General features: G+C 35.3%; 2 protein-coding genes across 2 annotated transcripts; one reads left to right on the plus strand and one right to left on the minus strand.

The window, feature by feature from the left end:
* Window positions 1-5,172: 5,172 nt before the first annotated feature.
* LOC11444603 (protein ADP-ribosyltransferase PARP3) lies at window positions 5,173-9,678 on the plus strand. Its single transcript, XM_003606091.4, has 18 exons — window positions 5,173-5,262; window positions 5,340-5,635; window positions 5,742-5,937; window positions 6,045-6,158; window positions 6,250-6,307; window positions 6,384-6,453; window positions 6,612-6,786; window positions 6,917-7,050; window positions 7,172-7,409; window positions 7,493-7,620; window positions 7,695-7,771; window positions 7,847-8,007; window positions 8,085-8,294; window positions 8,388-8,490; window positions 8,591-8,673; window positions 8,766-8,909; window positions 8,997-9,179; window positions 9,276-9,678. Exons 1-18 carry the CDS (start codon window positions 5,257-5,259, stop codon window positions 9,342-9,344), a joined length of 2,445 nt encoding a protein of 814 aa, XP_003606139.1. The 5' UTR covers window positions 5,173-5,256; the 3' UTR covers window positions 9,345-9,678.
* Window positions 9,679-10,894: 1,216 nt separating this feature from the next.
* On the minus strand, window positions 10,895-12,922 carry LOC11446230 (beta-1,6-galactosyltransferase GALT29A). Its single transcript, XM_003606090.4, has one exon. The coding sequence runs from the start codon at window positions 12,474-12,476 to the stop codon at window positions 11,211-11,213; it is 1,266 nt and encodes a 421-aa protein (XP_003606138.1). The 5' UTR covers window positions 12,477-12,922; the 3' UTR covers window positions 10,895-11,210.
* Window positions 12,923-15,361: the final 2,439 nt, after the last annotated feature.

Here is a 15,361-nt window from a genome sequence, read left to right on the forward strand (position 1 = left end):
CATGAATTACTAGTTGTGGCACTCATTTTCGGTTTCGTATCAACTGGGGTTAGACACGGCTTACAGAGGACATTCCAGCACGTGCAAGAATTTCTTCAGCATACTTCTTTTGTGAGAGAAACAACCCTTGTTGGTGACGAGTGACTGCAATTCCCAAGAAGTAACTTAAGGGTCCCAAATCTTTCATAGCGAATTCAGAACCGAGTAGTGAGATGATAGATTGTCGCAAGTCATCTGAGGACGTGGCGAGAATAATATCATCAACATAGAGTAAAATATATGCCATATGAGTGTTTTTCTTGTATATGAAAAGAGAGTGATCACATTTGCTTTGAGAAAAACCAATAGATGACACGTAGTCGGCAAATCGCTTATACCAAGCTCGAGGAGCTTGTTTAAGCCCATAGAGTGATTTGCGAAGAAGGCATACATGATGGGGGTTTTCAGGATCTTTAAATCCCAAAGGTTGGTGCATGTACACTGTTTCTTTCAATTCACCATGAAGAAAAGCATTCTTGACATCCAACTGATGAATTTGCCAAGATCTGGATGTAGCAATGCTGAGAACTGTGCGAATAGTAGCTGGTTTTACAACTGGGCTAAAAGTTTCTCCACAGTCAATGCCAACCTGTTGACCTGCACCATCACCTACAAGTCGGGCTTTATGCCTCTCAAAAGTACCGTCAGATTTTTCTTTATGTCTAAAAATTCACATGGACCGAATAACATTAACATCAGGTGGTCGATGTACTAGGTCCCACGTCCTATTTTTAATTAGAGCATTATATTCATCATCCATGGCCATTTTTCAATTTGGGTCTTTAAGTGCAGACACAGGGTTCCTAGGTAGAGGGGATTTTGTAACATGGGTGTGCAAACCATAATATTTTTGGTTTGGTTTAAAAATCCCATGTTGACTCCTAGTGATAGGTTTTGTGTTAGCTTGTAAAGTTGGTTGAAATATGGGAGGAAGATTTTGTTGGATGGGACTAGTGGGGTTAGATTGTGGAGGTGAGGTGATATTTGGTGAGTTTGGACAAGGAGAAGTGATTTGGTTTGGCTGATGAGCCGGTTGAGGATCAGGTGGGCTAGTTTGGGTTTGGTCCATTAGATGTTGTATAATATAAGGGGACAACTCATTGTCTAGGAAAGTGTATGTATTAGGTTGAGGAATGTGCAGCTTTGCATATGGGAAAGTATTTTCATCAAATAAGACATGACGACAAATAATAATTTTATTTGACAATAAATATAAACATTTATAGCCTCGATGATTTGACGGATACCCAAGAAATACACATTTTGTGGAACGAGGTTGAAGTTTGTGTATTTTTTATGAAGGAAAGAGAGGAAAACATAAACAACCAAACACTCGTAAGTGATTGTAAGAAGGATCTTTGTGATACAACATTTTAAGAGGTGACTCAAAATCAATAGTTTTACTTGGTAAAATATTCATGAGATATGTTGTCATTTCTAAAGCATGGTGCCAAAATGAAGATGGTAATGACGCGTGAATTAATAAAGTTCGAATAATATTGTTAATGGACCATATTTTTCGTTCAGATTTACCATTTTGAGAAGATGTGTAAGGACAAGACAAACGAAAAACAATTCCATTAGCTTCACACATTTTTCGAAAATTACTATTGACATATTCACCGCCGTTGTCACATTGAATTGTTTTAATTTCTCTTTGAAATTGTGTGTTGATGTGTGCTCTTAGTTTTTCAAAAATTGGATTAACTTTGAATAATTATCCAAGAAAAGAACATAATAATTGTGACCAACTGAACTTAAAACAGGAGAGGTCCATACATCACTATGTAAAATATGAAATGGCAACAAACTTCTATTATGAGAATTCATGAAAGGCAATTTAACATGTTTACCAAGAGGACATGAGTGACAAATATGAGAATGTAATTTTCTAGAGTTATTACATTCAATCAACTTATTTTGCCTAAGAGAATTTAAAACATTTTCTCCTGGATGACCCAAATGATCATGCCAAAGGGATGATGACAAAGCTGCAAAGGAAAAGGTAGGCTCGACTTTATTAGGAGAGGTGGCAGCAGTGATGGGGTAAAGGTCACCTTGGCTCTCACATCTCATTAGAGGCATCCCCGTCTGAAAATCCTTCACAGAAAAACCAAACAGGTCAAATTCAATCGAAACCTTATTATTTGTAGTAAATTTACGAGCAGAAACTAAGTTTTTGATTAAATTTGGGGCATTTAGCACATTGTTTAAGACAAGAGGAGGGTGGGGGGGTGCTATTTGTGTACTGCCAAAACCATAAATTGGAATAGAGTGACCATTTCCTACAATGATTTTATTATTTTTGCTCAATTTAAAATAAGACGAGAGATTACCTTGCGAGGACATCATGTGGGAAGTTGCTCCAATGTCCATATACCAAGATGGGTCCGATTGCGCAAGGTTGAGAGTGCGGATGGCATTTTCAATGTCTGTTGGGCTAGGTGTGTTGACATTGAAAGCAGCTTGTTGAGGTCTAGGTCCAAGAACTCCACCTTGCTGAGGGTTGGGATTGTTGTTGGACCTGCCCCAATTGTAGGATGGGTAAGGACATGGTGGAATGTTCCATGGAGCCCACTGTTGCCAAGGGCCGCCCCATTGTTGCCGCTGTTGTTGTTGTCCGCGGCCACCACCACCGAAGTGGTTAGGCCCGTTTCGACCACCCCGGCCGGTGTTCCGTCCACCAGTGTTGCGTTGGTTCCTTCTTCCTCGGTTACCGCGGTTTTGACCTGTAGGGGTGGGAGGGATGACAGTTTCATCTGATGCGGTTTTGACCAGAAGTGCTGTTGTGTTGGAAGAGCTAGACTCACGAGAAGCACGCTGAAGCATGGTTGTTTCTTCAAGTTCTAATCGTGATTTTGCAGCGAAAAAAGTGGGAAGAGGGTCATGTTGTTGGACATATGTCACGAATCCAGCATACGCATCAGTGAGACCTGCGATCATTTTTAATACCAAACGGGTCTTAGTAACAGGAGAGCCAACGTTGGTCAGTTGGTCGGAGAGAAGCTTAAGGTGGTTACAATAAGCTTTGGTGGATGGAAAATCTTCCAGGTTGGTGTTGCTGAATTGATTTTCGAGTTGAACAGCACGAGCATGTTTGTTGTCATTAAACATGGCTGCGATGCGTTTCCAACATTCTTCAGCAGTGTCATTAATCACAAGGATAGAGGTAAGGATATCTTGTGTGACAGTGGCATACATCCACTGTAATAACACAGCATCAAGGCGATTCCATAGATCAGAATCCTTTTCCTTGGCGACAGCCGCAGCTTTGCGAGCGGTTTCATCAGAAGGTGGGATGATGTGATCAAGAAGGTTGTGAACGCGGGCTTGCACCAAAAAAAGTGCAGACCAGGATAGATAGACATTAGCATCATTATCCAACGTGACCGGGATGATGGTTTTGACGTTGGTAATGGAGAAGGCAGTGTGAAAATTTGATTTTGATGCCGTAGGAGCAGGTGGGTTTGACACCGACGAAGTGTCGTCAGTATCGTTTATGGGGGGATCGGTGCTCGCAGGCATGACTAGGATTGAAGGAAGGGAAGCTGTGGTTGGATTTAGATTTGGATCGGTAAAGCTGATACCATATAGAAATGTAATCCCCTGATTATTATTGATGAGAATTGTGATAGATATACAATTGTTTCTGATTCTGATATAGAAACTAATGAATGCCTAATGAATATACAATAATACCTAATCAATATACAATAAACATAATTGATTCTAATAGGGATTGGATTTTGTTAACTTTGGGAAGAACATATGCAGGTTTTCATGAATTTCCGTCCTACCGTAGCCTGAGTACCAAGAAACATAGATAAGTGTTTTTTGAAATCACCTTGAAAGACCTTGACTTTGCTGAACCACATCAATTGGTTGAGTATACATTTCATACTATTAATTATTGTCACTACTTTATTTCTATCCTTTGAATACTTCTTTTAACCGTATATATACATTGCCTATCATGTTTACGTGCTTAATCGAGATTTCAAAGACTTCCTTTCGCAATATGATTTTAACCACTTGGTCCTATGCGGAAAAGTTAACGGTCCAAGAACCATGTGTGAAGTCAAATTTCATAGGAGATGATGACATTGTTATAGGAGCATTTGAACAATGTTCACAGTCTTTATGCATCGAAAATGAATTTCAGTCTGGCGACACAATAAGATTCAAGTTTTTCGATGGAGTTGTCAGCCACTATGTTTAAGTTTTAAAAATCGAGGATTAGGTTGTGCTGTTAGGAATTCTTCTATATTTTCTATCTATTTTGTTTGGAATTCTGTATTTTGCTAACTATTGCCCATTGCCTTGCTCATCTTTTATCAATGCAAAGATCCTTTTTAGTTTATGAATTAGTAACTTTCATATTGAATCAGCAAAAACATATGACATCTGCTATATCACAACAACATAAATATTACCATGTTTAGAAAGAAAAATATCTCAACATATGTTCTTAGAAAAATTAAATCAACATTATTAGAAAAGGTAGAGACTTGAGTTCAAATACTAATCGACTTTGTATATATGCACACATTTTAATATAAAATTAGTTTATTACATTTTAACTTATTCAAACATATAACAATAAATTTCAAAACACATTATTATTCAATCCGTGCGAAGCACGGATTTTTAACTAGTTAGAGTTTGAAATCCGAACTTGATAAAAGGAACAGAATATCTGCGCCAATCGTTACTTTATTCATACATTCAAAAATCCATGTTCAACTATGCTTGACATGATTTTTTTGTCTCCACGCAAAGGGATAAAAAAACGTTCATCTTTATTCTCGATTGGACTGCACCGTTTGTGTTGTGCAAGCAAAGACAAAACAGAATCAGAGAAAGGATGAGAACAAATGAACAATTAATATGATGTTGTGTGTTAGAGGTGGAACAAATAACATGGCTTTCCCACATGTCACATTGCAACGAGGTAAAACATACATAGTTGTCCACGTGTCAAGAATTTACAATCCTTAGCTCACGTGGCATATTGTAGTGAAGACAGAAAATTTTGGTTTCTTCGTGAGAACTACATGCACGTGGCATTTCAAGACTATTGTTGTCTCAGCTACAACCTATGATCATGTGAAATTGTTCATAGAATCAGAATGGTTATTTAATGCATACCATGTTAAAGTTCAAAAACTCTTAAGTTACGTGCTTTTCTTTTGCTCATTGTAAACAAAGAAGCACAAAATGAAGGTATGTTCATATTCTTTCATTGTTTTCTTCTTTCTTTTCCATATGGTTCTATATTTGATTTTATGGAAATTTTGAAGGTTGAATCGAGGTCACATAATGTTCATCATGCACATGGGGAAGAAGAGAAGGTGATGACAAGGAAGCAGAAGGCAGAATCTAAGGCACATGAAGTAGAGCATTCTCCTAAAAAGGCTAAGGTGGAAGATGAAAAAAATGGTCACACTAATGGAAAATCTGCTTCTGATGTTGTACAAGAATATGATGAGTTTTGTAAGGCCACTAATGAGCAACTATCTTTGGAGCAAATGAAAGAGATTCTTGAGGCTAATGATCTTGATTCATCTGGCTCTGATCTTGAAATTACACGAAGATGGTTAGTGATAGAAATAATAAATAGCTCCTAAAGAATATGAAATTTGTCACTTTAGTCATGTTCATAGGTTAGTGATGTGATTCAAATGTGTTACTTTCTTGAACAGCCAAGACTTGCTGTTTTTTGGTGCATTAGAGAAATGCATGGTTTGCAATGGCAACATGGAGTTTGATGGAAGACGTTATGGATGCAGAGGTTTCTACAGTGAATGGTCTAGTTGCACTTTCAGCACCAGAGAACCTCCAAGGAAAGATGAACCTATTAAGCTACCAGATTCTGTTCAGAACTCTCCAGTTTCAGATGTAATTTTCTCTTATTTTTCACCATTTTTGTTTCTTCATTGTATACGTATAGTTTTGTTGTAACTTGTCACCTAAGAATTGTTATGACTAACATGTGTGTGATGTAGTTGCTGAAGAAATACCAGGATCCAAGTAAAAGGCCTCAAAGGGATTTAGGCTTAGCTATAAAGCCTTTTACTGGAATGATGATTTCTTTGATGGGTCGTCTTAATCGAACACATGTATGTATCTATGTTATTATTGTTGCATTAGTAACTAATTAACCAACTGCTACTGAGTTTTGTTGATTGGATTTTGTTTCTGGCTACTTAGCAATATTGGAAAAAAACAATTGAAAAGCATGGAGGGAAGGTGGCAAACTCTATCATTGGTAATGTAATAGAATTTTCTATTTTCATCCTTCTGTTGCTAGGAATTTCTGTAACCTGGTTAGTTAAATTTTTCAGGAGCAAGTTGTTTGGTGGCTTCACCTGCCGAGCGAGATCGAGGTGGAACATCCAAACTTGCAGATGCCATGTAAGTGTAATCAAAATTTATGGCATGACAATAAGAAAAACATGGTCACATAGAAAAGATGCATCTATATTAACTTTTTTGGCTTTCAATTTTATTCTGATGGCATGAAAAAGGATACATAAACATGCTTAAGTAACTTTCAACCTATCTTACTATAGGGAGAGGGGCATACCTGTGGTTAGGGAGGCATGGTTAACCGACAGCATCGAAAAGCAAGAACCACAACCTTTAGAATCTTATGATCTTGTTTCTGATCTTTCTGTGGATGGAAAGGGAATCCCTTGGGACAAACAAGATCCTGGGGAGGAGGCTATTGAATCACTCTCAGCAGAAGTACATAATTTACTCTTTCATACTTTTTTTTTTTTCATTATTCATACTGTTTTTTTTTTCATTATTTTATAGAAGAAATATAGGTCCCTTCCCTTTTGACTGTTTGATAAAATTTGGTGATTGTTAACAGCTCAAGCTTTATGGGAAGAGAGGGGTCTACAAAGATACCAAATTGCATGAGCAAGATGGAAAGATATTTGAAAAAGATGGGATATTATACAACTGTGCCTTCTCCCTTTGTGACCAAGGGAGAAAACTTAATGAGTAATAATACTAACAAGATCAATTGCAGCTTTAGTCCTTATTGACATTTGTTTTTTGGTTACAACCTTATTGACATTTATAAGATGATTATGCTTAATTTAGTTTTGTTAATTTGGGGCAGCTACTGTGTCATGCAACTGATTGTCGTCCCAGAGAATTCTTTGCATTTGTATTTCAAGAAAGGAAGAGTGGGGGACGATCCAAGCGCGGAGGAGCGACTAGAAGAGTGCGAGAATGTGGACAATGCTATCAAAGAGTTTGTGAGGCTCTTTGAGGAAATAACAGGAAATGAGTTTGAATCATGGGAAAGAGAGAAGAAATTTCAAAAGAAACCACTGAAGTTTTACCCCATTGACATGGTACATATATATTACTTCCCATAATTGATGATTTATCACTCCTGTTTTTGGTTAAACATATATAGCATTATGGCATTGAATAGGATGATGGAGTTGAAGTTAGACACGGGGCATTAGGTCTTCGGCAGCTGGGGATAGCAGCGACACACTGTAAACTTGAGCCTATGGTTGCAAATTTTATGAAGGTTTTGTGCAGCCAGGAGATCTATAAGTAAGCACAGTAACTCAAAACTACTTTGAATGATTCTTACCTGAATTTTCACAATTATCTTACATTGAATTCAGGTATGCATTGATGGAGATGGGTTATGACTCTCCAGACCTTCCAATAGGAATGGTTACAAATCTTCACTTGAAAAGATGTATGTAATAGGAAACACTTCCTTTTCATATTTATCTAACGTCGTTTAGAATGACTAACAATTGAACTCTATCAGGTGAGGAAATTCTGTTGGAATTCATAGAGAAAGTGAAAACATTGAAGGAGACAGGGCCCAAGGCTGATGCTATTTGGTCTGATTTTAGCCAGAAATGGTTCACTCTGATGCACTCCACAAGGCCTTTCATTTTTAGAGATTATCAAGAGATTGCAGATCATGTAAGCCTAATTAGTCCCTACATTTATTGGTTCAACCACTATTTTTGAAGACTGAATCTTTGCCCTAATTTTCCTAGGCTGCTGCAGCTTTGGAGGGTGTTAGAGATATAACCCTTGCTTCTCACCTCATAGGAGATATGAGTGGCTCTACCATTGATGATCCATTATCAGACACATACAAGAAATTGGGTTGCTCAATTACTCCCCTGGAGAAAAATTCAAATGATTACGAGATGATTGTGAAATACCTTGAAAAAACTTATGAACCTGTCAAAGTTGGTGACATTGTAAGAATATAATTGTTTATGTTTGTTTTATCTACACTGCAAGAATGCTCAATTCTTCTAGATTTTTTACTGTTAACTTTCTATGAACTTTAGGAATATGGGGTGTCAGTTGAAAACATCTTCACTGTGGAATCAAGTGCTTGCCCTTCTTATGCTGACATAGTAAAGATGCCAAACAAGGTTCTTCTATGGTGTGGTAAGACAGATAGAATACTGTTCAAGTTGTAAGCAAAATAAATGGATTACCTTGGTTGTTATCAATGACTAATACTAATTTTATGTTTATAATATGGAAGGATCGCGGAGCTCAAATCTTTTGAGGCACTTGCACAAGGGGTTCTTGCCAGCTATTTGTTCACTACCTGTTCCAGGCTACATGGTATTTCAAAATATATACTTATTAAAAGTATGTTTAATATTAATGTTGGTGACTATTTTCTCATTACTTGTTGTGTTGTTCTTTGCAAATAGTTTGGCAAAGCCATTGTTTGCTCTGATGCTGCAGCAGAGGCAGCAAGATATGGTTTTACTGCTGTTGACAGGCCAGAAGGGTTCTTGGTTTTGGCCATTGCTTCACTAGGAAATGAGATTACCGAGTTGAAAAGTCCACCTGAGGTAAGCAATAGTTAACCATAACCATCCTTTATGGTTTTTTACTCACAGAATTTTTGTTGATATGATTATGAAAATTATCTGAGACAGGACACAACATCTTTGGAGGAAAAGAAAGTTGGAGTGAAGGGACTTGGAAAGAAGAAAACTGATGAATCAGAGCATTTTGTTTGGAAAGATGACATAAAAGTTCCTTGTGGTAGCATAATTGCCTCAGAGCATGAAGATAGCCCCTTGGAATACAATGAGTATGCTGTCTATGATCCCAAACAGGTATAACCTATCTTATGTCAAGTATAAGCCAGATTTCAGTAGTGAATAATACATTGATTATATCATTGTTTGAGCACAATTTTCTTTCTTTTGTAGGTACGTATAAGCTACTTGGTGGGGGTGAAGTATGAAGAGAAAGATGCCGTGATAGACACGGCAGAGTGAAAGGCACAACAGAATGATGATCAAGTGAAAACTTTTTTGTAATGCTGTCTTGTTTGAAGCTGTTGCTCTATCAAACTTAACTATAGGTTTCTTTAGGAAGATCTCTATCATTTTGATGTAAATAAGTGAATTATGCAACAGCAGAATATGTCTAAGTTGATCTATGTATAGGTCCTACTTATGAGTGGACACTAACTTAAGAGTAGATGTTTTGCCTACTTGTGTATTAAGCAACTGAATGCAACTTATGCATAAATACATAGTTGAGCCTTTCATTATAAATGAAATACGAATGGTGTAACTTATGCATAAATACATAATATATTCTTCTAAATTCAGTCCTCCATGTGCAACTTTTTCCCTTTTGCATTAGTCAGCTTCTATGGATCATATTTACGGTGGAGTGCAGTTCAAAGATAGCGACAGAACCCTGCATTATTTTTTGAATGGGAAAAGTCAGGTAGCATGATATAAGCTGCATATAATAATAGTAAAACAAAGGCTGCATACATACTACACCTCTCCATTAGTTTTGTTCAAGAGAGACCTATTATTAGGATACTATTAATGAAAGAAAGGATAATCTATAAACACAATTAAATGTCCGTATCTTGGAACAAATCATTTGATCTTTTTTTTAACTACAGGCCTTGCATATTTTATGCATTGTCCATATCAACTGAGCTAAAGGTTATATCGGTTACACAGCCTTCACAATCTCTTACTAAGAAAACTGTGGTTTCTTGAAAATCACAATCTAAAGGAGAGAAAAATTGCATCAATTTTCTGAGTGTGAATAAAACAATTCACATATTCATCCATGAAATAAGCTTTTTGAATATTAGTACATTATAAATAACAAAAAAAAAAAAAAAATCTAACATATATGAATTTATAATTAAATACAAATTACACAAAGCCTCATTCTAGTCAGTAGTAATTGTTGGTAATTTTAAATTTTAGATTACCTTCTATTACTGTCATTGTGTGGCTTGGTTCCTTTTTCGTTGCTACCTTCTTTCTCAAATCTACATTCCAACCATACATTCTCATTTTGCACTTCCAACTCCTCTGTTCACCCCTTCTACTTTTCCCTTTAGCTTTAATAAACTTAGAACTAGGTGAAGTTTTTAATACATAATATTCTTCTAAATCCTTCATGTGCAACTTTTTCTCTTCTGCAGTAGTCTTCTATGGCTCATATTTACGGTGGAGTGCAGTTCAAGGATAGCAACAGAACCCTGTATTTTTTTTTTTTTTGAACTGGAAAAGTCATGTAGCAAGAATAAGCTGCAAATGAGAGTAGTAAAACAAAGGCTGCACATTACACCTCACCATTAATTATGGAACAAATCATTTGATTTAATTGTAAAGTAAAAATATAAGCTATCATTTGATTTAGTAACTTTTTAAACAATAAATGTTGGTAATTAGTAGTAACTGTTGGTAAAGGTTAGAACCCAATATGGCATGAACAATAAATCATGGTTATGAAGCAATAATTGCAAGTGAAACAATAATCACTGAACTTAAGAAACATCAAAGAAAGATTTTTGAATAGCAGAAAGCTTAGATGAACATACTTCATCATTCTGTATTGATCTAACCAAAATTTACACTTGGGTGATGCCTTTGAGGCTACATTTGGGACAGTACAAACTTGAGAAAATAAAAAATGAATCTCAAACCAAACTCAATAATCCCATCAACTATCTGTTTCTGTTCATTCCACAAGTATTACAACAAGATAACACTTCAACTATGATAACACATGAACAAAATCGACCCTCCAACAACACTTCGCTGCTGTCATCCATAGAACCATCGATACATTCCAACTTTCTCGGATACAAACTCACAGTCATGTCATCGATACATTACAACAGGAGGAATCTTAAACTTCTCCGATACAAACGGTATAGGCTTATCTCCCTCCATAAGATCGCGATAAAAAGCATACTCCGCCTCATAATCATGCAAATGAAGCTCAGCTTTCTGATTAGTATGATAATGATGTTTTGCCGCAGCCGATTTACCAAACCCAAAAAGACTAACTTTCTCACAAACTCCTAAAGCCAACATCACAGCTTGCATCCCAGAAGAATAATGAAACAATGCACCATCATGCGCCGAACCCCATTGCTCCAAACCCTTCCCAGTTTCCTCCACAAATCTCTTCAAAGAATAATACTTCACAACCCTAGAACACAAAACATCGAACCTCGGATCCGTCACCAACAACGGCGACTTATGAGAAGCATTACAAACAGTATAATCCAAGAAATGAACAGCTTGACAAATGTACATAACTATAGGAACATTTGCACCATATGGATGACAAAAACACCCTGATCTTCTTGCACACAAATGCAAAATGTTGCTATTCACAAAGGATATACTTGTCTTTTTCCCAACTTTTGATTCATAGTTATCAACCCTAGCATTGTTTAACCTAATCACAAATTCATGTGCATCAATTAACGCACCATAGTTTCTATTAAGCAAAATTCCACTATTACCAACAACAGCACAAGATGAATACTTCTTCAAATCACCTGAATCAACATTAACAGCTTTGTTATACCGATCAATCGGAACTTTCACCGATCGAGTCAATTCGGCCATAATCCCCGGTTGAAATCTCCGTTTTCTCGCCCAATCATGCAAAACTCGTCGAAAATCAATCCAATACCGATAAAACAACGGTGACCGGAGTGTCGCCGGATAAGTCTTATCACCACCGTCATGATGGATGAACCTCCGCCATGAGACAAAGGTTCTATGACGAGCTTGACTAGCGAAGTTACCGTCGAGAAGCTGCTGAATCTCTCGGCGGGTTTTTTCCTCACCGATCTCGACGGCGGCGTGGTGGAGTAAGGTTGCGTTAAGCGACGGTGGATCGCGAGTGAAGACACGCGCTTCGAGCTCGATTGAGAGTATACCTTTGCGGAGAATAGCGCGTGAAGTTAACGTAGCAATGAAAACTAAGAGAAGGAGGAGAATAAAAAATGGTCGAACGGTGCGTTTCATTTTAGGTTTAGTTGTTGAAAAATGAGTGAAAAATGAATCGATGAAATTTGATTTTGGTGTTTGATTTTCAGATCCATCTTTTTGTTCTGGAGATTTAGGCATTTTAATGTGTTAGGGATTTAAGCAATGAAATAGCGAAGAAGGGTACAAAGAAAAAGGATGAAAAATTTGCTGTAACAGCAGAAACTGAACATTGAGAAGTTGGAACATGAAATTTTGGAGTTTTGTTTTGGTTTGGTATGGTTACCAAGGTGTGGAACCAAAACCAAACCCTAAATGGAATCAATGATCAAGTGTTCTAGGGAATGATAAATTGTTACTTTTTGTTTGTAAGAGAAAGTAAGTTAAGTTAGGGTGTGGTGAGGGGAAGAGTGGGTGGGTGAGCATGTTAAAAAGCATGATTTTGTGGCATGGTTAGTGTGTGGAGGTTGAGAGAGTGTGTGGGGTATGGGAATTATGGCGTGGGAGGTGTTGTGAATAATGTGAATGATGGTGTGCTTTGTAAGTGAATGATCATGGAAATCAAGGTTTGAGGTGGGTCCATGTGATTAATTTATACTACTAGTTGGGTAGATTAGAAATCTAACATTTAGCCATAGATATTGATATGAATGTTTCATTATGGAATAATTGGATTTAACTTTTAAGAGGGGAAGTCAAGTGGCTTTATTCAATTTTAAGTTAAGTTTTGCACATCTTTCCAAAAAATGGAATCTCTTTCTAACTCTAGGATTATTATCGCCAGCGTGAATGTCACTTGATACATCATCATCCATAAGCTATTTTACTTCCGCGCCACGGATATCATCGTAATTATAAACGAGAAGGGTCATGCTAACCGGTATTTCTGAACACATGTTAAGATATTAGAAAAGAAAATTATTGTTAAAAAATACTTCCTCCGATCTTTATTATAAGAAACAATTAATTTTTTTGGTTCATTGTGTAAGTGAGTATCTAGTCTTTATTTATAATAAGAACATTAAGTATTCTATAAACCTAAAAAGTCAACTTTTTTTTTTAATAAGGACCGGAGAAGTAAAAATTTAACTTTTTATGAATTGATTACACAATTTTCAATTCAATAATTACTATTTAATTTCCTTTTTTAATATCTTCCTTAACTGATGTTTCATGCATCGGTTAGTATTTCCCAAACTAGACATGTTAACGAAGGAAACACTTTTAAAAATCTTAAATGATAAGTTTTGATTGAAGATTTCATTTTTTAATGAATAATCTCTTATTTTGAATTTTGTGTTCGGAAGGCATCTCCCATTAAAAATTTGGGTTAATTGTATTGCTACGCATAGATGAAAGTAATGTTTTTTCACATGAATGAAAGTAATATTCTTTTAAATGAATAAATTTATAGCATTTTATTAATTAAAATATGTTCAATGCAATATGATATACTTTCTTGGTCCCTTTTTAAAAAACTAATTTACAAAAATAGTTTTGTCCTGAATATAAGACTATCTGCAAAATTCTGTATGCATTTATTACTAAAGTAGAATAGTTAACTTGTGCTCTTAGGACACATGTTAATGAACCTAAAGTAGAAATTTTGTTTAGGAAATTCTGTCAATTTATTTTTTTAGAGATTGAAAATTAATATTTTGTAATAAATATTTACCATTTATGGTATCATTAACATGTGCCCTAAGAGTACAAGTTATCATAACTCTTTTTTAATATACACATCTCATTAATATTAATATACCTTAAAAATATAAAAAGTTAACATTAAATATCTCTATAGCAAAGGGTGATTTGGTAATATTGATATACATTTATGACAAATATATTACTTCAAACTTTTTTCTTAAAACCCGTGATTTTTGAAAAATTTTCATGTAAAATGGGGCAGAGGGAGTATCAATCAGGATCTGGAAACTAGCTGAAACGTGGTCGTCTTGGCAAACGTAATGGTTGTCTCATTTGCTTCTTTCCGTATAGACTAAACAGTGGAGTTTACATAGTACTCCCTCCGTCTCAAAATGTAAGCAAAAAAAACTCACCTTCTTTATCCCAAAATGTAAGAAAAAAAGACAAACTTTTATTCTATTTAATCTTGTTTTTAAAAAAATAAAAAATCATTTTTTTCTAGAAAAACTTTTGCTTATTTTGATGAAATTAAATGCAAATTACATTCAATTTTTCTCTCTATTCCATTGTTTTCATAACTAATAGCCAATGAAAATTGTTTTTAACATCTTCCCATGAAACTTATTTCAATGAAAACACACAAAAAAACTATACTCCAATTTTTTTATGTTTTAGTTTTCTTAATAAGTGTGATTTGAGATTTTTTTACTTACAATTTAAGATGGAGGGAGTATTGCGTAAAAAGAGCCTTGCATTTGTTAATAATCATCACAAACTGTGTTATATCATGTTTAGAGGATGAGAAACTATCCACTACCATTTTAGCATCAAGCTCGGTGTTTATAGGTCCCAATTTAAGGTTGGACTTTTTATATTTTCAAATTTACCCTTTATTTCAATTATTTTACCATTTTTATAATACTTTTAAATTAAAAATTAGTTAAATTTCATTAAAATATGAACAATTTACAATAACAGGAACAATATTGACTGCAGATAAATAAATGTTGTATTTTGGTGAAACATTTTTCTTCCAATCTCACCCCACAATTAATTATTTTTAATCATTTTATCATTTCATGTCAATAAAAGCAAAAAGATAAACAAGTTAGTGTTCGTCTTCATACTAGTTCTATACAAAGGGGATATACACTTTTAGGCTGAACTCTTTCTTCTACTTTTACACTTCAATTAAACTATTTTTTCATTTTTATAATATTATTTAAATTAACAATTAAAAAAATTAGTTAAATTTCATTAAAATATGAATAATCCACAACAATAGGATAAATAATCCACAACTACATTGGACAATATAAAAAAATTATTTTGACCTTATATAAAAAAAAAAAGTGTTAGTAGAGGCATTGCGTAATATA

Source organism: Medicago truncatula, chromosome 4 (genome assembly GCF_003473485.1).
Source record: "Medicago truncatula cultivar Jemalong A17 chromosome 4, MtrunA17r5.0-ANR, whole genome shotgun sequence".
NCBI classification, from domain to species: Eukaryota; Viridiplantae; Streptophyta; class Magnoliopsida; order Fabales; family Fabaceae; genus Medicago; species Medicago truncatula.

What these genes read in the sequence shown, in the direction of transcription:
- LOC11444603 (XM_003606091.4), top strand. An exon ending in TGCAGCCAGGAGATCTATAA is followed by an intron (nt 7,621 to 7,694) that starts GTAAGCACAGTA and finishes CATTGAATTCAG; the next exon opens with GTATGCATTGATGGAGATGG. An exon ending in ATCAAGAGATTGCAGATCAT is followed by an intron (nt 8,008 to 8,084) that starts GTAAGCCTAATT and finishes TAATTTTCCTAG; the next exon opens with GCTGCTGCAGCTTTGGAGGG.
- LOC11446230 (XM_003606090.4), bottom strand. Translation starts at nt 12,476, where the DNA reads ATGCCTAAATCTCCAGAACAAAAAGATGGATCTGAAAATCAAACACCA.